Source organism: Pezoporus flaviventris, unplaced genomic scaffold, assembly GCF_033815535.1.
Source record: "Pezoporus flaviventris isolate CSIRO_AGI_PZ_B2104156 unplaced genomic scaffold, CSIRO_AGI_Pfla_v1 ptg000011l, whole genome shotgun sequence".
NCBI classification, from domain to species: Eukaryota; Metazoa; Chordata; class Aves; order Psittaciformes; family Psittacidae; genus Pezoporus; species Pezoporus flaviventris.
The window spans coordinates 2834695-2858651 of NW_026892559.1; the positions used below are offsets into that span (position 1 = coordinate 2834695).

General features: G+C 53.5%; 1 protein-coding gene and 2 non-coding genes across 3 annotated transcripts; all 3 read left to right on the forward strand.

Moving 5' to 3' along the window:
* Positions 1 to 243: 243 nt before the first annotated feature.
* On the forward strand, positions 244 to 6190 carry RPL3 (ribosomal protein L3). Its single transcript, XM_061450801.1, has 9 exons — positions 244 to 465; positions 921 to 1089; positions 1989 to 2124; positions 3002 to 3188; positions 3588 to 3748; positions 4021 to 4122; positions 4634 to 4729; positions 5217 to 5336; positions 6080 to 6190. The coding sequence occupies exons 1-9, from the start codon at positions 426 to 428 to the stop codon at positions 6122 to 6124; spliced, it is 1056 nt and encodes a 351-aa protein (XP_061306785.1). The 5' UTR covers positions 244 to 425; the 3' UTR covers positions 6125 to 6190.
* On the forward strand, positions 3286 to 3379 carry LOC133268044 (small nucleolar RNA U83B). Its single transcript, XR_009742944.1, has one exon. It is a non-coding gene; the product is annotated as a small nucleolar RNA U83B (small nucleolar RNA).
* Positions 5575 to 5664, forward strand: LOC133268045 (small nucleolar RNA U83B). The gene has a single exon (XR_009742945.1). It is a non-coding gene; the product is annotated as a small nucleolar RNA U83B (small nucleolar RNA).
* Positions 6191 to 23957: the final 17767 nt, after the last annotated feature.

Consider the following 23957-nt stretch of genomic DNA (forward strand, 5'->3'; position numbering starts at 1 on the left):
TGACTAGAGTGGGACTTGATGGTGTCTTAAAATAAGCTTGAAAGGGAGGGGTTGCTGAGGAAATCCAGGAAGGACACAGTTGAGGCATAAGGACTGCATTCTTATAATGTCATTCAGAAGCCAAACAGCTGATACTGAGAAAAATTCCTAGAATGCAAAATGCTTTATGTATATATGCAATATTAATGTTTCAAGGCAGGAAGAGAATTGGCCTTGGGCCCTTGACTGGGTGTAAGTGAAGAGCAAGCACTAAATGTTTGTTTTCTCTCCAGTCTCACCGCAAGTTCTCAGCTCCGAGGCATGGCTCTCTGGGCTTCCTGCCCCGCAAGCGCAGTAGCAGGCACAGGGGCAAGGTGAAGAGCTTTCCCAAAGATGACCCCAGCAAGCCTGTCCATCTCACTGCCTTCTTGGGGTACAAAGCTGGCATGACCCACATTGTCCGTGAAGTTGACAGACCTGGATCCAGTATGTATTGGTGTTCCTCTTTAATAGAGGAGGTGTTTCTCTTTTCTTTCTGAATGGTGAAAGGTGATCTCTCTGTTGGTAGCTCTGAATTTTAGTCCTAGCTTGACTTCACTCTCTTTAAATTCCTTGAGTGGGTGAGGTATAAAGCACCCAAACCCTTCCCCCTCAATATGAGTGGTGTCGCAGCAGCCGCACCTCATGTCTAGCAGTGTCTGTCTTGTTAATGGTCCTGTTTCTAAGCTGCACAGTGACCTGATGGTTTAGTTTAGTGTACTGTAAGGGGCTACTTAGGATGACTTCTTCTTGATGAGCAGACATAAGTAAATTGCTTTTGGAATTCTTTTCCTGATTGTGCAGTCCTGAAAGTGGTTTTATTACTGCCATCCATTTTGCCTTTGGTGGGCTTCAATAGCTGATGCTGGTGTTAATTGTGCCGAATTTCTGCCTTCATCCAGAGGTGAACAAGAAAGAGGTGGTTGAGGCAGTCACTATAGTAGAGACTCCTCCCATGGTCATTGTGGGCATTGTGGGATATGTGCAGACTCCTCGTGGTCTCCGTAGCTTCAAGACCATCTTTGCTGAGCACATCAGCGATGAGTGTAAGCGTCGCTTCTACAAGAACTGGTAAGGAAGCAGGGCTTTTGCTTATGACCTTAATCTCATGACATGGTTTATTTCTTTTACTGGGCTGAAGATAATGTTAGTACAGTGTTTTGAAGAGGCTCTTCAGCAGTTAGTGTTTGGCCTTGGTGAACTGGCCTAATAATGGGATAGGCTGTAGAAATGGCTTTGTGAGGGTGGCAGCACAGTGTTAGCACCTTTCTTGGCATGGGGGTGACAGTGTTGGTTCTTGCCCGAGATCTCCTTTCACAGGCTACACATGATGATACTTCGACGGGCGGACATAAGGAAATCGCCTCTGGTGCTTGTTGTTGAGTGTCGAGTCCTGACTGTAGCCCTGTTTTCTCAGGAAAGGGGAAGACAAGTGTTACTTCTGATTACTGTTCCAGGCACTGTTGTTGTGATTCAAAGTATGCACATTTGCCCAAGTGTGGCTCCAGCGTGTCTAGAGCTTACAGCCTGTTTATGAACTTTGCAGGCTGAAAAGACGTCAGAGTAGAGCAGTAATGATCTCAGGGGTGTTACAGTAATGACTTTACTGTTGGGCATAGCTTGGGCTTACGGGGGGGGGGAGATTATGGTATTCTGCAGCAGATAGCATCAATTTGACAATTGCTTTAAAGATCTGTTTTTTTTTCTGTTACTGTTTGACATCTCTCTACAGTCTTTTGTCTTCTGTACTGTGAATGTTATGTGCTTTGGAATTCATGGCAGCTCCGCTCAGCTCTGGCAACTTTGCCACTGTCTGATGAGCTCCAGGCTCCGCTTGCCAGTGGAAAAGAGTCCTTAGAAGCTGGCAATGAGCCAAAACCAGCCGAGGTGGCAGCTCCTTCCGCTCATCCCCACTTCCCTGGGGATCGATGAAGGGCTTAGCCAACCTTGTCTCTGCTCTGCTCCTGAAGGCACAAGTCCAAGAAGAAGGCCTTCACCAAATACTGCAAGAAATGGCAAGATGAGGAAGGCAAAAAGCAGTTGGAGAAAGATTTCAATAGCATGAAGAAATACTGCCAAGTTATTAGAGTCATGGCTCACACTCAGGTAAGTGTCTGTGGGACTCAGATGTACACTGGAAACAGCCAAGGGAGCAAGCATAAAACTTACTCCATCTCTGCAGGGATATTGCTGCCCTCCCCTGCAGCCTGGTGCTAACTATTGTGCACAATTCAGATACTAGTACTCTTCACCCTGTACAAAGTGTGTGCTCGCAGGGTGCTTGAAGAGTGTCCAAAAGAGTCTGAACCCTGGTAGGAGCTTCTTACCTGTCCTGCATGCCAAATAGCAAAGGTAGTATTGCAGCTGCTGTTAATAGTTGTATCAGTCCCCATCTGCTAAATATAGAACTAAATGTGACCGTACCCAAAGTGTCCTTCAGTGTGGCAGAATGTACAAAGAATTGTAGAATGGTTTAGGTTGGAAGGAACGTTTAAAGATCATGTAGTGCCACCCCCCTGCAGTGAGCTGGGACACCTTCCACTAGATGAGCTTGCTCAAAGCCTTATCCAGCCTGGCTTTCAACACTGCCAGGGATGGGTCTGTCCACAGCTTTTCCGAGCAGCCTGTTCCAGTGTCTCACCACCATCAGTCATAAACAGTTCCTTATTTGTGCCTAATCTAAATCTCTCCTTTTTAAGTCTAAAACCGTTCCCCTCGTTGTCTCCTGTTCTTCCTGGATGGAGTTTGACTGGTGGCTGTGGGTGGCATATAATTTCCAGATAATGTGTCTTGCCATTTCAGCTACAGTAGAGCCTAGAGCCTTTCTACCTGGTGAAGGGCCTTTTACTTCAATATGTTGAAGTTCATCTTGGGAAAGGATATATTTAGTTGAACAGATTCAGCCAGGGCTAGGAGGATACTGAGCTGTTGAAGGTCTTTCTTGGAGGAACAGGAGCTAAATTCCGTTCTTCCTGTTCCCTAGATGCGTTTGCTTCCCCTGAGACAGAAGAAGTCTCACCTGATGGAGATCCAGGTGAATGGTGGCACAGTTGCTGAGAAAGTGGATTGGGCCCGGGAGAAGCTGGAACAGCAGGTGCCTGTGTCAACTGTCTTTGGCCAGGATGAGATGATTGATGTCATTGGAGTCACCAAGGGCAAGGGATATAAAGGTAAACACATAGAAGTTCTCCTGTTTGTGATTGGATACAGCTTCAAGTTTTCAGAAGTGTGTAGACTTAAGCTGAGGGGGTGAATCCATCGTGCTGTCATGGTTCAATGATGAGACCATGGAATGAGCGCTGGGCACGGCGCCTGACATCCGTGAGGAGTCATTCCATGCTGCCTTCCTTCTGAGAACACGACCAAGGGACAGCTGGGGGGACGGGCTGTGGGCAGTTGAGGGGCAGGGTGCTTCACAGGGAAGCTGAGTGAATTCCTGGGATGTGGGTCTGGGCTTCGCTTTGTGGCCTAGGGCAGCAGCTTGAAAGATGGCTTAAACTCCAGTTGAACAATTTGATGAATCTCTGTTTGACAGTAGTTAGTGACAGTGCTGCTTTGGTTTCTTCCAGGTGTTACCAGCCGCTGGCACACCAAAAAGTTGCCCCGCAAGACTCACAGGGGTCTGCGCAAAGTGGCCTGCATTGGCGCATGGCACCCTGCTCGTGTGGCTTTCTCGGTGGCCCGGGCTGGTCAGAAGGGCTATCACCATCGGACTGAAATCAATAAGAAGGTTTGTTTCTCTGACCTGCTGGGAAGGAACGTGAGCTGGCTGGGCTCACATGCTGCATGACAGTGAATAGAGTTTTGCTTTGGATGTTTAGCTCTGTTTGAATGTAATCTCAGGGCAGTAATGTTGAATAACCATCAAATTCTCTCACAGCCACGTGTTTTCAAAGTGCAGTAGACATTTTTCTCCAACCCTATGTAGAACAATTTGTGCTTTGGCTGATGACAGGTCCTTTCTCCTATCTTTTAGTAAGTAGAAATTGTTGTCATTTTTAGATCTACAAGATTGGCCAGGGTTACCAAATCAAGGATGGAAAGCTGATCAAAAACAATGCTTCAACTGATTATGACCTGTCTGACAAGAGCATTAACCCTCTGGTGAGTTGCTGAACTCTGGAGAGTTTGCTTATGAGCTGCCATCTTATAAGGCAAATGGGCCTGGTGTAAGCTGCAAAATGATTGAATGAAGAGCTTTTGAGATACAGCTTGGCAGTTGTGGGAGGCAGTGTTGCTTAGTCATTCTCAGTATGGACTTGTGTAACTTGCTAATTTTGTTTGATATGTGGCAGTAGTAGAGAGAGATGTTACAAACCTCTACTGTAGGTGGTACTTGTAAATAAGGATTAACTTAGCAGGGAGAGCAGCCTGTGCTTTTGTTTTGTTAGCTGCCTCTTGTTGCTGCTGTAAGGCATTTGCCTTTTTAACCTTGATACAGCTAAATTCCTGTATCAAAGAATTTAACCAGCAAAAGGTAATACTGGAAATGGGATTTTAGTGAATGTGGGAGTGGTTGAGACCCAGAAGGTGAAGTGAGAGCATCAAGCTGTAGGCAGATGTGATCATTGCTCCTGCTTCATACAAAACACTAACTTGCTCTCCCCTTGCTCAGGGAGGCTTTGTCCACTATGGGGAGGTGACCAATGACTTCATCATGCTGAAAGGCTGTGTTGTTGGGACCAAGAAGAGAGTCCTAACCCTGCGCAAGGTGAGTAGTGTGACTTGCTGTCAGATGGGCTGGTGCAGCTTAAGGTAGCTGTGCTGCCTTCGGTACAGGTAGTTGTTGCTGCCAAGGGGACTCTATAGCCAGCTAAAAAGAAAAGCCTCATGCATTCAGACACACCTTGTATTAGTGACCTCCACAGTAGTGTGAGATCCTTTCCGGAGTTCATTCAGTCCAGGGCTGTTTGCAGGTAAAGGCATGCTTTAGGGTTGAGAATTCTTGTGGACCATAAGGACACTGATGGGCAGACTTGGGCTCACCTGCTGGTGTGACCTCACCAGTCTTCACTCTTGAAAGCCAAAGATGTCAGCTAGCTTACTGGCAAGTGCTCCTTGCACATCATAGCAGCAAAAGCATGAGGTCAGGGTGACTTAGGGGAGGGTGTTAGCCATGGAGGTGATCAGAAGCAGTCAGCATACTGGCAGGCTGAAAGGGTGCTGCTGTGTGTTCACTCACGTGGTGTCTCTCGCAGTCCCTGCTTGTGCAGACCAAGCGCCGGGCCCTGGAGAAGATTGACTTGAAGTTCATTGACACAACCTCCAAATTTGGCCATGGCCGCTTCCAGACAGCTGAGGAGAAGAAGGCTTTCATGGTAAGGACATTTCCTGAAGCTGGGCAGCTTTGTACTGTGTATTGCCTTGTCAGGTAATAGCAGTTGGTAGCCTGACCCTTGGGCTGCCACAGGTCTGGGATTCCTGTGAAATGAAGTGTGTAGCTTCAGTGAAGAAGGTTCAGCCTCCAACTTGGTTATGACCACAGGCTGGATTGGGGTCTCGCTTCCCCTAAGGCAGTACTTGGTTCCTGAGGGATGTTGCCATGTTTGAGTACAAATCATCCAGTGATGAGGTGTGGAATAAGCACTGAACACTGTCTGACACAAGTGGGAAGTCTGTCTGCGCTGCATTTCTTCTGAGAGCAGCTCTGGATGGTGCTCACAGTGGGCTCTGGGTTGTGGTCTCATTGTCGCTTGCTGGAGAAGGCCGGTCTGGAGTCCTGGGTGTGAGGCCCTTGCTGGGTCAGAGCATGGTTCACGTGCCTGGGGGGCTGCACACGCACTTCCCCACAAGGTGGCACCAGCCATGTGTAGAGTCTCTGCTCCAGGTAGAGTCGTGGATATGGTGCCCTGTGGCTGTGCTGTGTTCAGTTTTACCCTGAAACCTGTAACTGTGGGGATGGGGCTTGGATTTCCAACGGGCTGCAACATTGAAGGGTTTTTTTTTGCCTTAATTTGCTTTGTAGCAAGGGGAGAAGAAATGGCAGGGTTGTGATTGGGGTGTGATGTGCTCTTTGGTGTAAGCTGCTGTTTACATAGTTTATTCTCTTTTTTTTTTTTAGGGACCACTCAAGAAAGATCGCATTGCTAAAGAGGAAACAGCTTAATGTCTGCAAGGGTCTTGTGGCCTGTGTGCTCTCAGGACGAGAAAATAAACATTTTAAAGAAGTTAACTTTGTCTCTTGGTTTATGCATAGCTGCATCAGGTCCGATACTCTCACTGCAGGCACCCGGTGCAAAGGAGCAAGTAAAGCTCAAATTCCTGAACACCCAAATCAGCAGGGTTGCTCTAACAAGGAAGAAGCTGCCATTACTGGTTTTGGAGAGCAGAGATTGTGGGGCACAGAGCAAGACTTCATTGCTTGGTTGAAATAGTGAAGCAGCAGGAGCCCTATAAGTGTTTGCCATTTCAGAGGCCTTATTCCTCATGTTAATCCTCTGCTGGGTGACTAAAGAGCTCCTTTGTATTGAACAGGTTTTGAAACAAAGGAAACTCCTTCACACAACTGAAACCACTAAATCTTAGGTGGGTGGCTGGCGCTGGCTGTTGCTGTGGAAACCCTCCTCTTTCTCTGTGATGGAGGGTATGTAACCTGCACACTGCAAATGCAGCATGCCTCACGTAAGGTGGGTATTCCAGAATCCCTTTCCCTGACACATCCAGCCTTGCAGCAGCTGGGTATTCCCAAATTAATTTCCCATCCTGGAAGTCTGCCTGGTGAGAGGAAACAGGCTGGCCTGACAGGGGAGGAGGGTGATGACTCTACATCCCACCCTCTAAGGAGGAGGGAGAGCTGCCAGTGCTACTGGTGGTGTATTCCTGCATGGCTCAAAATACTGGGGAGACACTTTGACTGGTGTTCCAGCCCAGTGTGATGGTGAAGGGCAGATGAGACAGTGCCTGTGTGCAGGGACCAGCTCCATGCACAGCATCAGTCCGGACAGTAAGCGTTGTGGTGTCGGGGCTGAGGCCTTATACCAAGAAAGGCAGTGGCTGCCCCCAGTGCTTGTCTGCCTCCAGCCGCAGCAGTGAGATCACCGGCACTTTGGGCATGGCCCGACGGAAGGCTCGTGTAAATTTAGATAATGGCGTTTGGCGTGCCCTTCACTGACCATAATTGGAGACACGGCAACAACTCCATGGATCTACACACTGAAAGTGCGGTGCTGCTCTGAGACAGACCCCTGTTTTCATGCCATTTCCTCAAACTGAAATAGGGAAAGGTGGATGGTAGAGGGTTATTTCCTGTGGGGATGTGTAAAAGAGCCCTGTCAAGAGTTAAAAGGTGGTGAGAAGGAGGAAAAACATTTACCTTGTTTCCCTAGAAACCAGACTCGATGACTGCACAAGCTGGCTGGCTCCCCCTCAGCCTCCTTTAACACATGAACCTGCTGGCTGGTTTCAGCCAAGTGTAACAAGAGAGGTCTCACCCGCTGATTTTCTTCCTTTTTATTCCCCTTCGAGTTTCAAAGGTAGCAGCCTTAAAATTAGTATTCCCCTGAAGCAGGAAAGTGGAATTTCACAGGATGGTTTGGGTTGGAAAGGACCTTAAGATCATCCAGTTCCACCCCCCCTGCCATGGGCAGGGACACCTCACACTAAACCATGCCACCCAAACCTGTGTCCGTCTTGAGGCTGCAGTTCCATGAGCAGCTCTGAAGAGAGAGGTTTTCCTGCCTGCTGGTAAGCCTTAGCTGTTTTAAAGCATGTATGTGCTAGTTGGCTAGCAAGTACATAGCTCTAAGCCAGCCCTGTCCGCTCCTGCCACCTCAGTCAAACCAGCTGGAATCATCCAAGGGAACTGGGTTTATGAGGATAAACTGGGATATGTTGGGGATGAGCACCTATGCTAAACTATGCACAGCCTTCATGAAAATCTGTACAAGTGCCTCATTTACCAAATTGTGCCTTGTGGTGGGAGCTCTGTTGGAGGCTGGGAGCTGGTGAGTGCGTTTTGAGGTGGTGATGGTAGTGGAGGGAATTTTCAGTCAGATTAGCCCCCAAGCAGAAGGAAGCAATCCTGAACTGCTGCTGTCGTTGTTTAAGATGCTTAGCATGTATCTAGCAGGAGGAACTGCTTCAGCTTGGAACCCATTGCCAGACTTGGGTTTGTTCACTCTTGAAGCGATGGTTGCTGACTGATAAAAACAATGGAGGGCGGGAAAACCCCACAAAAGTGGTTTTTACCCCTTTTCCATCCTGGAATCCTGGGGACAAGAAGACACCCAACGTCGGGAGGTGGCGCTCCTCCCTCTGTAGATGGCTTGTGGGACATTTGTCCCTAAGAGCTTGCTGGTGGGGCTGGCCTGGAGAAAAGCCCTGCTGAGTTGAGGCCACCAGGGCTATGTGGTCCCTCTCAAACCCTCCAAGGGCTCTCTGACGTCTTGCAATGCCAGTGAGCACTTTGCTAGGGAACTCCTGGATCCAGGCTCAGGAGGTCCCCATCAAGCTCTGTGGGTGGGGGACAAAGTCAGTGGATGCCAAGCTGGCTTTGGCAAAGCCTCCCACTCCCAACACATCATCCCCCCCAGTCTTCCTGCTCCTGCAGAGCATCCATCCTCTACCTTGGGGACAGTCCCCAGTGCAATAGTCAGCAATCAGCAATTGGTGCAGGTCACACATGAGTACAACAGCTCTCAAGAGCCCAGAAACTGCTTTTAGGGTGGCTTGTGCTGATTTTTAAACCAACTTCCCTTAATATCGAGCTTTTTCTCCCTGACGCGGTCATCTCACCCCATGCAGCCCCCTGAGTGCTGTGGTTGGTGCTGCTTGAGCACATCTTCCCTGCTCCAAAATGGCCAATGTTATCCCTGTCCATCCGGGAAAGATCCCGCTCCCCTCTGATGCTCAGACCAACCCGAGGGCCGCGGGAGGACATGCACAGCCCTGACCCTGCTGAAGCAGCACTGGGCACCGTGGGAATGTGTCTCATCCCAGCTGGCGCCGGGAGGCTGCGGCATGGAAACGGGGCCGGGTTTCACCCCCAGCACCCGCTGCTCCCCAGCTGCCAGCAGCACAGGGGCTGGGACCTGGCGTTCCTGGGGTGGGGAGCAGCTTTTCCAGCCTTCCCGGGGCGCATCTGGCTCCGGCGCTGCCTCTTCCCTTGCTGGAGATGAAACGAGACGCAGCTGTGAGGCTGGAGCAGAGATGTTAGAAGCGTGTAAGGATGCCCGGGGGGGGGGGGGGGGGGGGGTGTGTTTAAAAAAAAGCGGGTTCAAGTCGGAGGTCTTGGCTCCCACAGTCGGCTTCACAAGTGGCCCAGCTGACACCCCTGCCTCCCCCCAGCGCCTGCCTTTGATCCCGGTGACAGGCGGGGAGCCTCAAGTATGCTTGATGGGGAAGAGGGGCTGACGAAGGTGCCCCGGGGGACCCGCGGCCGGGTTCACACGCTGCGCAGCGGCTTTTCGGCTGCTCTGCCGCAGCAGCTCTGCTGCACTCTGCTGAGCGCGGCAAACGTTTGATTTGCAGCCCCCCCCCCCCCCCCCCCCCCAGGCCTGAGGGCTGCTTTCGTACCTGACAGCTCTCTGGCTTCCCACCAACCCTTAGAAGTCCTTTGCAGGACCCGGGGGGCAATGGATGTGGTGGGGAGATGGGTCCCTGCAGAGGTCAGGCCCTCCCTGTGCTCCGGCACTGCAGTTGCGCAGGCCCCCTGTGCTAAGGCAAAGCCAAAGCAGAATTTTCCCCATCCCCATGGCCACCGCAGCCTCCCTGCTGTTGGGTGTCAGTGATCCCAGTGCAGCGCTGTTCCCTGGCTGAACACAGGGCTTATGGGAGCCCACGTGAGTTTTGGGAAGCATGGTGCTGGGGAGTCATGTGCATCTGTGGTTGGGCACAGCGGGGAGCATTATATTTATCACTTGCTGCTTCCCAGCTTCCCCAAAACACAGCCTGGGGCTGCCCTCCCTTCCTGGTGGGGACAGACGCTGTGCCAGGGGCACTCGGGATGCAGCAAAGTCCCAAAGCACCCTGATGCCAGGCACCAAATTCAAACCCAAGGACTGAAGTGGGAAAAGGTGTATGCCCGGATCTGGCCTGGTGCCCTAAGGGACATGGGGACACCTCTCCAAGGTTGTCCACTGGGCTCAGGTGTCCCTTCACACCCAGCAGCCTCATCACAGGGTGTTTCAAATACATACATTTTAATTTCTTTATTGGCACCACCAGTGGCAGAGACCGCATGAAACCAACACGGGCCATGCACAAAGCCGTGCACGCTGCCGATGGGAGAGTCCCCACACGCACACATCACGCTGCATGGACAAACTCCCCCAGCTTTGTGGCTGCAGCCGTCTGCCGTGCGCTCTGCTCCTGTCTGCCATGGTGCCTGAGGGCTGGATGGAAACCAAAGCTCGTTTTTCCCCTTGGGCCTCAGCCAGCGAGTGGGTCGCAAGGAGCTGCTGATTGTGGGAGGTATTCATGTTTGTTTGGTTCCAGGGAGGCTGGACGCCCACTCCCGCTTCCCTCCATACAATAAGATCAAACAGCTCCGGGACATTTCCTCACTCCTCACAGATGAAATCCCTGCATCTGCCACCCTGCTTCGCCCTGCCCGAGGCTGCAGCCTCTTCCTTCGCCCAAAGACCTGGAGGGTCATCACTGCTCTTTCTTCTGCTCCCAAGTGGGGGATTTGCTCATTTTTGCCACCCCCACGTCCATTTTCAGGGCTCATGGGCAAGGGATGCAGGAGGACAGGGACAGTGGCACCTTTCCTGCCTTGGCTTCATCCCCTCTCCCACTTCTACGGGACCTTGGTGAGGACCCACACCACGCCTGATGGCTCCCATGCAGGGCATGCAGGCTGTGCCCATGGATGTCACTGTGGCCAGGGCTGACAGCAGGAGCATGCAAGCTCCTGGTGAGGAGAAGGTGCCCAGCAGGAGCTTATTTCCCTGTCCCACACCTCCATCCTCTTCCTCAGCGCCCGGCCCTTGCAGGGATAAGGGGAGGGTGAGGTGCCAGAGTGTGGTACCCAGCCACCAGCCAGCAAAGGAGACAGTGGGTGAATACCAGCCCCTCTGAGAGGGGCTTCCCTGTGAGGCAGGAAGACACCCTGTGGATGCTGAGCCTTCATCGGGAGCTGCAGATGACCATATCCGAAGCTGTGCTGCGCTGTCCCGCCTGTCTCCTGAGCGGGTTCCTGCTCCTCTCTCCCAGCAGATGCCTTCCCCAGGTGTCCCTGGTGCCGAGGGGTTGCTGGTGCAGTGGGGGGAGCCTGGCCACGGACAGGGGCTGCGGCTGCTTTTCATTTTCCACCCTCCCCAGCCCTCGTGCTCGCTCTTTCAGCAGGTCCCTGTGATCTCAGGGGTAATTACGGGTGTCAGGTTTGGGGCAGCCAAGAGGGAATTTGGGAGGGGGGAGGTAGCAGGAAGCAGCATCAGGATGATGAGGAACCAGGACAGGACACAGTGAGGGAGGTGCTACTGGGATTTCAGCACTGTTTCACCTGGCTCCCGTCCTGCTCCATGTCAGGGTGCCACAGCAGTGCTTCAGCCCATGCAGTCGGGTGCTGCCTCCCTATTTCAGGGTCTGCAGCTTCCATTTGCAGCATCTATGAAGACCAGGACACTTCAGCTCCATGAATTGCGGTTCCTTATGTGCAGCCTGGCCCCATCCTTTTCTGCACACATGCAGCTCCTGCCCAGCACCAGCCAAGGCTGGGGAGCGAGAGTGTGGATACAAGATCAGCAGCCCCCAAGGCAGTTCCTTTTCCTTGGCAGCACATCTTTCCCCCGTCCATTGCATGCTGCTCTGCTTCTTGCATCCCAGAGCTGGACCTTTAGGGCTTCTCTTCTTGGGAGTCCACTGGGGTGTCAGGGTGCGCTTGGAGGACCCAAATGAGTCCCCACCTGAGCCTTCAGCATCCCTTCTTCAACCTGAGCCTTCCTCCCAGCGGGAAGCCCTAAGTGAGGGCCCCCCCATGCCTCCTTCCTCCTCCTTGTCCCAGCGCACAGAGCTGGGTCTCACTGGGGTGGGGGCATGGGACAGGTGCCAGGAGCTCAGCCACCAGAGGAAATGGGGGAGACGGAGGCCAGGCAGGAATCCAGGTGTGAACCTGGGCCGGTAGCAGGGCCATGACTCAGCCATCCAGGAGAAAGCCGCTGTGGAGGGGAGGGCTCTGGCAGGGAAACCAGACTGCCCTGGGGCTGCTGGGGTACGGGAGCAGTGAGCTTCTGATTCTGGCTTCCATGGGGCAAGGCACCTCTTTCTCTTAGAGACCCAAGGGGCTCGTACTCCAGAGCTTTTCCACCCGTGGCCAGCCTAATGTCAAGAGTTCAGTGGGGTCCGATGGGTCCCCCCATCCGGTGGGGACCTTGTAGGCAACATTCCCTCTTCCTCCCCTCTCTCTGCAAAGAGTTAAATCTCTCTCCAGTTCAGCACTTCTCCCCTCCCTCCTGCCCCCCTCCCAGGATAATGGTTAACCAAGCCCATTGCTAATTAAATATCGATGACCTCAGGCAGGTTTTGTTATCGTCTGGAAACACCTGATGCATGTGTCACCAGCAAGAGCTTTTCTCGTCTCAAGTACACCGGCAGCCCTTGAACTTGCATTGGCTTTTCCCTTCCCGCCCCGCCACCGGCCGCCTCTGCCCGCAGGCACTGAAGCTTCGCTGGCTGAGTGGTTGTGTGGGCTTGTCACGGCTGCTCTGAAGAGCAGGGCACAAACACGGTGGGAAGGAAGGATGTATTCCTCCTCTCCCTCTCTAAATCACGGCTGTTGCTGCCCTCCATCCGCTGCCGATCAGGCTCAGCTTCAGTTTAGCGGACCTTCTTCTTGGGGCCTCAACCTGTGCTTTCCTACCTCGTGCGAGCAGTGGGACAGCCTGGCTGGGAACTTGGATCTCCAAAACACCTCCTGGCTTTCCTAGCAGGGCCCCACAAGGAGAAGGATCCCAGTCTTCCCCTATACCCCAGGGCAGACCTGAGACAACATCACCGGGCTGGGCAGGGTGAAGCTGAAGCCCTTAAAGGCTGCGATGGAGAATGGGAGAGAGAAACAGGGGGCAAAAAAGACAGAACAGGGAGGCTGGGAAGGGTTTGCAGATGTTCTGTGAGAGGGTTATGAGTCCACCTTAGGCAAGACGGACTTTTACAGGACAGAGCCATACCCCAGGTGAGTCTGGGACCAGTGGCTCCCGGAGCAGGGTGCATGGAAGTGGAGGGGACTCTTTGGGAATGGCAGCTGGGGTTTCCGCCAGGTCCACCAGCCTTGTGCACAGCCTGAGTCCTGCTGCTCGAGGAGGGCTCTTGGCCCTGCAAAAGTCCTTGGGGCTGGTTTTCTTTGCAGTGAAGAGCAGAGGCTTTGCTGACATCATTTTCACACTGCACGGTATAAATAGCCAACCTGAAAAACAAAGGAAAACTCCCCACGAAGACCATGTAAGGCAGAGCCACAGTTGCACCACTTATTTATTCGCTCACCGTAGCTATTTCCTGCCTCTGTTGGTCGCGGACCTCCTGTGTTGGCCAAAAGTCAGCTTTTCCTCCCTCGCCAGGAATTTATGGATCAGCAGCCCCACTGGTAACTGGGGGATTACAACCCCCTGGCCCTGGCAGGACACGCTCATGCCTATGGTTGGCTTCACTCCCACCAGTTGCTTCAAGGTCCTGGGCATCTGCTGGGCATCTACAGGGTAGGGCAATGGCCATCACCCCTTGGAGCAGCAAGGGCTAAGTCTGGAGGGATCAGTAAGGCTGGAAACTTGCTGGGTGTTGCAGCAGGCAGGACTTCCTTGAGCTCTTCCACTTCTAGGGTATCTCTTGTGTTACTCCACCTCCAAGACACCCACAGCGCCAGTGGGAAGCAGATGCCCTGTTACAGTGGGGAGCATCAGTGCGGTTTCCAGGCCGTAAGCGGGGGGGATGTCACTCAGGTGGGTTTTATTGCCCAGAGTCAGCTTTTCCTGCTCCCAAGCTGCAGGTCCCTGTGCAGGCAGCACTCGGTTGGGGTGGGTGAGCACCTGCGAGGGGGAGGCGGCGCAGACACCACTGCGTGCACAGACCCGGCTTGTTCAACAAGCTGGAGCAAGGCTACAGATGCGTCTTCATCGGGCTCCAGCTGTGCTCTGGCTCTGCAGCTCCTTCCCAGCACACGCTGCTGCCTCCAGACCTGCGGCGGATCGGTCTGTGCATGTGCTTCCCTGCTCACTCCAGGCACCCGCAGCCAGGCTCGCTCAGGACCCTTCTCCTCTTGTCTCAGCTGTGCACAAAGGAAAGCGGGTGATGCTTTCCCCCATGTCTCTACCAATGTGCAGGGAGCAGTGGCAGTGGCAGTAGGATGGGACCTCCTTCAGGAGATCCAGGCATGGTTTTGGGCCATGGGTGAGGGTTGTCCAAATTTCAGATCCCCAGTTTTGATGCTAAGCAATCCCAGCTCAGGCATGAGGTGTGGAGGGGTGGAGGGATGGACACAAAGGTCCAGGGCTACTGCTGCACAGGAGCATGTCTGCAGGCATTATGTCCCTCAGTCCTGCCTGCTAGCCAGAGCTGCCTTCAGCTGTGCTCACAGATGAAGCTGGATCAAAATTCGCCTTGGCTGCCCCCGAAAACACTCTGTTCCCTGGTAAAGGGAGCTGGGTTGGCAAGGGAGAGTATGACATGGTCCCTGCTACTCTGCCAACCAGTGGTGGGGACAGGAGCTGTCATGGGGATGATGTGAGAGCTGCTTTGCCAGGGCACCATGGCCAAAGTGTGGGGATGGAAGGACCTGCTGACAGATGGCAGGTCACCCAAGATCTCCCTTTTCTGGCTGCTCATTCCCCTGCCTGCAGTGCCCTCTGTGTACCAGCAGCCCCAGAGGACAGGGAAGAGGGGATGCCAAAGGTTGGCGTGTGCCGGACGGGGCCCTGCTCGGTCTGGCTCCTGGGAGGGTCCCATCCAGCGGACTGTCTCCTTGGTCATTGTTATCAGGGTAATTCTCCAGCAGCTCGAATCCTGTTTTTGTGCTGGTGTTGCCTGGCTCTACAGGACAGAGGGGGAGAGAGAAACACAGGAAACGGCAGCGACGGAAGCAGAATCATCTCCTGGAGGGAGCGAAGAGCCGCTGACGCCACTGAGGGGAACAAAGACAGAGATTCAGAAGGGTTTATACACGAGTTTGTGCTGGAGGCTGCCCAGACAAATCGTCTCAACCCCAGCTTACAGCAAACATACCTCCCGCCCGGCACGTCTCTCCCAACCCAATCCCCCTGCACTGAGCTCTGGGCTGCAGGGAGACCTTTGTGTGGGGGGACACAGAGGCATCTGTGAGCCAACACTGATGGTTTTGGCATGGAGAAGCCCTGCAGAGGGTGACCCGGGGGGATGTCCTCAGTCTTGGCCCCAGCTGCTGTGAGAACTTTGGCATGGCGGAGAGAGGGTGGCCGTGGGAACAGAGTAGTGCATGGTGGTGGCGTAGGCACCAGCCTCGCCGCTGCCTCAGAGCTGTCCCCACCACCACCCTGAGATGCCACGGGAGCTGTCCCCACGCCCCACACACACAACGGGCCCTCTGTCCCACAGGCACAGATGGAAACTGTGAGTGAAAAGGCCAGAGGCCCTGGCTGCCAGCCTTACCCAAGGCAGGGAGGAGCCTGCAAGCCTCTGTCTTGCCGAGGTGTGAACTGCCCCTGTCCACATCCCTGTCCGTGCCACACCCTGGGTCCCAAGGAAGCCCCTGTGTGCTTCCTCTCCTGAGGGTGCAGATCAGCAGTGCCACATCCCAAGTGCCAAGGGCTCTTCTGCATGGCTCTGGGGCAGGAAAATCACTCTTTGAGCATGGGGCAAATCCCTCGGGTCTCCCAGCTCCTGGCCCTGTAGGATGCAGGTGTCCCAGTCAGACTTGTCCAGGGAGCTTGCTAAGCCCTGGCCTCATGCACAGCACTGGAAAGCAGTGACAGCGGATGTAGCCTTCTCCTTGACACACTTGTGCCAAGGAAATTCCCCCCACCCAGTCCCTAATTCCAAGAAAAGGACGTGTGCCACAGCTGCTTGCAATGAAGACCTTCCTTTTTGGTGATACACATGGCAGCACTTACACCTCAGGCCCTTCTGTGACTGAGGAGCAAAATCTTGTACCAGCCCCAACAGATGTAGGGCTCCCTGGTCAATAACCCCATCCCCATGCCACGGTCATTGCTGGCTCCAGCGCCAGGGTAAGGATCTCCCATCAGGAACACCCTGTGAGGGTCAGTGATGCTGCGGGGCACTGCTGATGCCTGGGAGAGCAGTAAGGACCATGGAGCCATACAGGGTGGCACTCCTGTGGGGAAGCTCACAGCACTCCTGCCTTGCTGCCTGCAGCAAGGGCGGCACAGCCAGGATGCTACTGCTGCCAGGAGTGCTGCTATTCCCCGGGGCTGCCTTCGTGAGCAGTTTTTGTGGCTGGAACATTTGCACCAAAATGTCATCAGTCCCTTATCTGCAACATATCTGGGTCCTTTTGGTACCCACTCAGCCTCCAAAAATAGCCTCAGCAGAGGGAAAGAATACATCCCTAAAATAGCACCGCCACTCGGGCTCACTGGAGCTGGAGCTGACACCTGGTCAAGTGCCCATCGCGGATTTGCAGGGAGATTGCAGGTCTATTCTTCAGTGCTTTCCCAGCCTAAAATAGCAGCCGCAACCTCTCTGCACTGCGAGACCAGCAGGTGCTGGGCAACCTTTGCCCAAGGCTGTGCCCACGCTGCAGCCTGGCCCCTCTGTGCCACCCCAGGGCACCACCAACTATAGCCCTGCAGGACCTGTGTGTCCACAGCAGGGCAGGGAGGTGTGAAGCTGTGGAGCACAGTGAGGGCCAGGTGAGTGACCCTGAGGGATGCAGAGGAGTGGTCTGGCTGGCTGCCTCTCCTGAAAAGGAGAGCTGCTGAGGAGGAGGAAGCGGGGAGGAAGGAAAGCCTTGTTTGTCTGTTCCCAGAGCAGCGCAGGAACTGCTATATGAGGAATTACCTGACCTCACTTACATCTCCAGATGCTTTTCATCAGTTTCACCCCCCTTCTTTGTTGGAGCCTCTCCCCAGCTCCTGCATCTTGCTCTTCACTGTGCTGCTGCCTCTCCTCTGAGCTACCCCAGCACTAGCAGCTGGTTTCCGCCAGGTTGTGAGTCCTCTTCAGCCTCCTTATGCTCCAAATCCACCCACACCTGCTCTTCCTCCTGAATGGACCACATTCACCCCCTGTACGTGAATGCAGGAGTCTGGCTCTGCCTGGCAGACAGGGCATGGCCATAGGTCTCTGCCAACCCAGGAAGGCAGGGAAAGCTGTGGCAGATGGGATGAGATGTGGGCTTTCAGTTACGGGGAGGACACTGCAGGCTTGTGGGGAGCTCTGTGGTACCCAGCTGGGAAACTGGGGATCAGAAAGAAAGAAATTTGGGCTCAGCATCTATCACTGACACACACTGGCATTTTGCATCACTTTCAGACCCCACATATCTCAGTTTGCTCCCCCTCTGCAGCCCCCTGCCTCATGCAGTGTTGCACAGCTGGACTTCTCAGCATCTGTGAAGGACGAGTGGGTAAGACCATGACGCAAAGGTTTCATGCTCTTTGTAGACTATTGCTTCCTCTCTCGCCTGGCCCTTTAGAAGATCTGTGTAAAGATGTTTATGCAGAATACAAAAGGTTTAAGGATGTGTGTTGGATACTGAGGGATGAAGCCCGGCATGAGATAAATGAGGATCTGGAAGCAGGATCCACCGCTGCTGCTCTTCATATTGAACAGTGTTTCCTGGGGCAAGTGGAGGAGGGGGATGAGGCTGCTGAGGGCAGGTCTGGGAATCACAAAGCTAAGGTGCTCCCAGGGAGTAGGACACAGACACGGGCTGGAGCCAGGGATGGAGGCACATTTTGCTGCAGAACAGGGCTGGGCTGTCACATGTGGCCAGGAGCAGGGCTGAGAAACGAAATGTGGAAGGGCAGGCAGAAAAGGGGGAGACCGTGAATGGCATGGGCTGAATGGAGGTTAGAGCAGTGATGGTTTTGGATCAGGGGAGGCTTTTTCAGGAACGATGCTGGGAAGGGAGTAGGTGCTCAGAGTGCCTCCAGGGATAGAAGGCAATAGAGATGGATTGCTGAGGTATGCCAGGGAGGGCTGAAAAGGTAGGGAGTGACAAACCCTCCACACCCTGTGTAAAGCTTTGTTTTCCTCCAGGGAGGCCCTATTCAAGTGGAGACCCTCTAAGTTCTTTTCAACCTCACAGCATCCCATCAACCCGTGGTTAAATTAGGGGCTGAGATCCTTCCAGGCTGGGGTGGGAGGAGGAAGGGGGTATATGAGTAAAACAGTAAACATAGCACTCTTGACAAGGCTAATTTCAAGATTGGGAAGGATCTTCCGAAACAACAGGTTATTCCTAGACTTAGGAAATGAACCAAGTAGCCCACTGGCCCAGAAGGGCCATGGGGAGGACTCATATCGCTAAATTCAACAACCCATTGAGTGAGCTGAGGTCACCACTCATTGCAGGGGACAGGAACTCAGGGAAAGGAAGGGGGGACCGGATGCTCGGCCAAAATACCTTAAGAAGTAATGTTAAGGATATCCCCTCTCCTCCAGAGCCAAGATGTGACAGTGCCTTCCCAGGGCTCCACGGAGAGCAGTGGTGAGGGGGTCGCTTGCAGCTGGTGTTCCCAGGACGAGTTGTCCCACACCTTTTCCCACCTCCACTGTTCCTCCTAACCTTCCTCTGACTACAGTGCTTGATTTTCCCTGCCCCTGTGTTTTGTTCTGACACGATAACCATCGACTGAAACCTTCCAAGCCCAGGCAAACAGGATACACATGGGTCAAGCCTGAGCAGGAGCGGTGTAGTGGCAGAGGGGTGAGACTTTTGACCCAGCAGACGCCATGGGTATGAAGTGACGGGTTTTGGGAGGTTTGGAAGAGCAAACAGGCTGGTGTCGTGGAAGCAGGAGAAGAAAGACCAGCCTGAACATCTTTCTCTTCTTTGAGGGACCTTAGAAACACATTACCCCATCCAATTCTACTACCCACCTGAGCGTGTGTTTGACACTGCTCAAGTCAGCTGTGAACCCCAGCAGTGCTTTCCCAGGGAGGTGCAGGGAAGCCCTTCCAACATGGAGACTGGAATTCCTGAAGGCCATGCCCATGCTTCTTGGCCCTGCCTTTGTCTAGCAGACAAGTCACGGCTGAAGGACTCAGGTGACATCATGCAGAGAAGGTGGTACAGCCCCACAGGGTCCCTCAGGTTCTCCGACAGACAAATGTGGCTGTCTGGCCTTTAAAATCCTCAGTACAGTCCTGTGCACTGCTGATAGCTATGCAAAGACTGGGGGATGTGGTCATGAGTGAGGACGTGGCAGAACATGAGGAGAGATGCACAGCTTTGCTGGTTCCTGCAAAAGGAAGCCACCATCTGTTAACAGAAAGAGGAATACCAATGGAAGAGCAATTTAATTAGATAATATATCTAATTAAGACAGGTGACAGGCTGCAAATTTCCCTCCTGGAGAGACCTTTGGAAAGCTCTCAAGCAAGGATACTCCATACCTTGTCCTTTCAGCCAAGGCCAAGTGCCAGGGCAAGAAGAGGAGCTGCAGGTTCCCAGGACCCTCCTTGCTGCTTCCCAGTGCTTGACTCCACTGGCCATCACCCCATCTACGGGGGCCAGATGAGACATAGTCGCCAGCATGGCTGTGGCTCTGCAGGAGCTGGGCAATTCTGAGTGCCCAAGGCCCTTGCTCCCTCTAAGTGCCCTCTCCTCCACCTCACTTGGATTCCTAGCCTTTCCCTCTGCCAGGATGAAGCCATGGTATTTGCAGACCAAGACGTGGTTTGCAGCCCTTTGCGGCCAGGCGGAACACCTCTGCAGGGTGGTCATCAGCACTCAGGGACTGAGGGAACCAGGAGCCAGACCACATCCTTGAAACAAAGCACCCCGTATCTAGGACTGGGGGATCCCACAGCAACAGGCCGGGCTCATGCGCAAACCTGCTTTTCTTTGCAAGCCAACATCTGCTGAAGGCCCAGCTTGCTTAGGCTGCACTGAATCCTGGTGCTGCGTCAGTCTTCCCCTCTCCCCACCCCCTTTTTCCCCTGAAGAAATTTCTAAGAGATTTTTTTTTTGTCATTGGCATTGTCTGTTTGATCCCCAGGTCCTAACCAGGCAAAATAACACATGCATCTTACTGGAGACAGGATAGAGGACTCTTGGAGTTAATCGTTTTCTCCATTGTCTTTCAAATGTGTGCTGAGATGTCCGTAGCTGGGGACCCATTGTGCTGCCTTCCTGCTTGTTTTTCCAACAGTCTCCAGTGAATAAAACCCATGCAGGGCTTGTAATACACTTTCCATGACCTCTAATCTTGCTGTATGATCTATCTCAATTGGCAGGTCACAGACAGTAATCCTTAGCAGCAGTTTCAGCTCCATCTCACCTACTCCAAAACCCAGCCCAAGCTTTCCCTGTCTGGCTCCAGCTTCCCTCGTCTGCACCAACATCCCCACTGCTTTCATCCGTACCTTCTTCCCCCTCCTCCCTTCTTGCTGCTCTCCCAAGAGGTCTGTCTTCACACTTTCCTCCAAGCTTTTGGTCTCTGGAGGTGTTGGCACCGAGGTGTGCTGTGGCAGGGAGGTGATGCCATTGAAGGCAAGCTTGCTGAACACCATCCTACCTCCTCATCCCACCACAAGTGGGTCGGGCCGATGCCACACAGCAACTCAGCTACCATCAGCAGCACAAGTAGCCAAAACAAGGGCTGGAGGGGATTTCAGGGCAGATAAAGCCTGTGGATTTGCCTTCCCACCCTGGCCATGAGCTCACTCTCCCGCGGAGGCTTGATGAGATTCCCAGATGAGGAGGTACACAATGCAGGAGGGAAACCCTTGTGGAGTTATTCCACACAACTTCTATGGAAATGTTTGCCCTTCCTACTGCTTTCCTGCTGTGATGGAAGCCCTCAGGTGTCCCTTGCTAGGACAGCCACCTGGGCTTTGAGGATGAGTCACCCCGTTTTCCTGTGCTCTCCTCGGCCTTCCCTTTGGCAAGGACTGGCAGCAAACAGCAGGAATGAATCAGAGGCAGGGGTGGCTGAAGGACCAGCAGCCCACCCCCAAGCATCCTGGCATGCATGTGTCAGCTGCAGCACCACAGGGGACTGGGCATTTCCCATCACTGACTGATGAGGACTGGCGATCGCAGGGGACAGAGAAATCTCCACATCATCTCGCTGGAAAGCGTGCTCAAGAGTCCCTTCCTAAAAGGACTGAATACCAGCTGGAGTCTTTTCCTGCACCAATGGGACATTCCTGGAGCCTCCTCTGATAGAGCAAGGATCTCTCTCCTGCTCAAAGGGTTTGTGTCCAGGCCAAGGATAAAACACCAGCTTCGTGCTTTGGCCTTCTTGCTCCGTTGTCCAGTCTTTTCTCCTTGTTTTTTTCTTTCATTTTCCTCTTCACACTAATGGGTAGCCCCTGGCTTGGGTGTCTGTGCCCACCTTGAAAAGTCAGCAGGTTATTCCTCTTGAACTGCCAAAGCAAATGGCCCATCTCCCTGCTGTTGGCAAGGGGATACAGGCAGGAAGGTGTGGAGCTGGGGCACCACCGCAGCCCAAATCTCCAGCCAAGCCGTTCGTCAGTCGCATCTGCTGAGGAGGCAACCAGCAAGCCCAGTCATGCTCTGGGATTCCCGAGTGCTGTGCAGCTGAGCCTCTCTTGAGAAAAATGGCAACAGGCTGAGTGAGCCGCACTGGGTCAGACCACTTGCAGCTCTTCTGTCTTCTTCCCATTCCCAAGAGAACCCATAAGGCGCTTCTTCCTCGCTGTGCCACATGGCCGGGGTAGGTCACTGGAGGCATCGCAGCCACAATGACATGGGAAAAGGCTTGGCAAGCAAGGTTTTCTGGACTGTGTCATGCAGGGCAGGGGAAAAGGAGATTGGACTGATCATTCAGAGGCCTCTGAGAATTAAGAACGTGGCCTTGCTAGGCAGAGCCTGCAGAATGCTGGGCTGGGGTTCTTCAGCTGGTCACTGTCAGAGGTATCCGTCCTTGCCTGCTCTCTTTAGCCTGGGCACACTGACAGGTTTGGGTACTCTGAGTTGCTCCAGGTACTCTGCAACCTTCCTTTGGTGCATGTCCGTGGTCAGTGAGTGTGAAAAAGGCCCATCACCATTAAAGGAAGCCATTAAAGCCTTGCAGTGACCCAGCAGCAGGCTGTGAGAGCTGGATGGGCCAGGAGAGGGAGGGCAGCAGTAATTACAAATATGCTGAAGGGCTCAAAGACTTTGAGAGCCAAGAGGGACCGACCCTCCCGACAATGTGTGCAGCCAAGGCTGGAGGCAGTGTGCTGTTCAGATGCTCCCCCCTCCCTCCCAGGTAGGTAGCACTGCAATGAAATGTTAACCAAACACTCTGCCACCTTTATCAACCTTGGCTTTACTGCCCATAATCTCACACCCCTTTTCCGAATTGCTCCTCAGGTTACAGCTCCTGGTGGTAACCGATGGGATGGCATGCAAGGGTACCCGAGGACACGGTCAGATGGGGGGAAAGCAGACGGGGCCGTGACCAGGCTCCTCCAGTGGCCCACCAGATGGAAGTGCATGTCCATGGGCACAGACACAAAGGTGGCTGTGGCTGTCCCTTCTTGTGCTGGCAGTTCGGCATCCCGGTAAGCTGCCTGAGACTCGCGTTATCTCTGATGAAAGGCAAACAGAAAGGGGAAAGTGAGAAGGAATTCCTCATCCGAGAGGGCTCTTATCACCTTTCCGCTTCCTTCGCCTGGAGAGATACGACAGCTCAATGTTCTGTTGTTCCTCAGGGGGCCTCTCCTCCCCTACCCCCAGCAGCATGCGGGTGCCATGGGGCCTCCTGGCCACAGCGCTCCCTGCCCCACAGCTCAACAGGCATCTCTAAGCACATATTCCCCCCTCATCTGCCCCTCTGCCCTCACCTGAGCACCCATCACAGCGCCTCTGGGTTTTGCAGCCCTCACCAAACACGCCAGAGGTCTTCCAGGGACTAGAGAGCCATTTGCCTTGTACTGGGGCACCACGATCTTGTGCTAGTCCCAGCCCACACTCAGCTGGGTAGTCAGCACAGGCAGTGCATGGTGGCCCCAGCCACGTGACAGTGATAGAACTCACCACAACCTTGATCAGTCACGTAACTGAGGCCAAGAAATAAAGCTCAGGCTCTTATCAGCCCTGCAGTGAGTCGCAGCACACTTACACGGTGACCAGAGCCAATTACAGCTCCGGCAGAAGCAGAACAGGTCAAGCTCGTTGGCTGAGGATAGTAGGAGGTAGCCACGGGCTGTTAGATGCCCCTATAGCAGGGAGGTCCTTGAGGGAGGCAAGAAAAGCTGAAATAGTCTATGACATTGCATATGAGAGAGGCAGAGATGGCGGAGACCCGTGCTCCATTCTTGTGGCAGCAGGAAGAAACTTGTGGTCAAAATGCTTGTGAAATCTGAAGGCTCCTTTCACCTATCCATGTAAGAAGAGGACTTGGGAAAGATTCTGTGCAGTACACCAGCTGCCAGCAATGGTGAAGCTATTGATCGTCAGGTTACAGAGCTACGGCATAAAATCACATGAATCCAAAGAGTGAACAGATGGCCAGCCTGAGCGGGGATGAAATTATTTTGTTGCAGAAATGACAAGCAGCTCAATTCAGCGCTAGTGCAGGAACCGGATTGGATTTGACAGAGAAGACAGGGTGCTTGCAAGGCTTGGTAGTGCCATGTTTACTCAGCTCTTGGATTTTTGTTCATCCTGAGGTTGTCCCACTCAGGCTGGGGACCCACGTGCAACTCAGCTGCGGTTTGATGCAGTCGCCCAAATGCTGGTATCCAGTTTCATTTTAGATGCAGTAGTGTATCCTGCCCGGCCTCCAGCTGTTGCTCCAGACAGGTCTTGGTCTCCAGTAAGTGCCGTGGCAGATCTGCCATCCCCCTTCATGTGCCTCAGATGCCCTAAGACATCTCAGATGGCTATGGCTCTG

What these genes read in the sequence shown, in the direction of transcription:
- RPL3 (XM_061450801.1), top strand. Translation starts at nt 426, where the DNA reads ATGACCCACATTGTCCGTGAAGTTGACAGACCTGGATCCA. An exon ending in AGTTGACAGACCTGGATCCA is followed by an intron (nt 466 to 920) that starts GTATGTATTGGT and finishes GCCTTCATCCAG; the next exon opens with AGGTGAACAAGAAAGAGGTG. An exon ending in ACAAGAGCATTAACCCTCTG is followed by an intron (nt 4,123 to 4,633) that starts GTGAGTTGCTGA and finishes CCCCTTGCTCAG; the next exon opens with GGAGGCTTTGTCCACTATGG.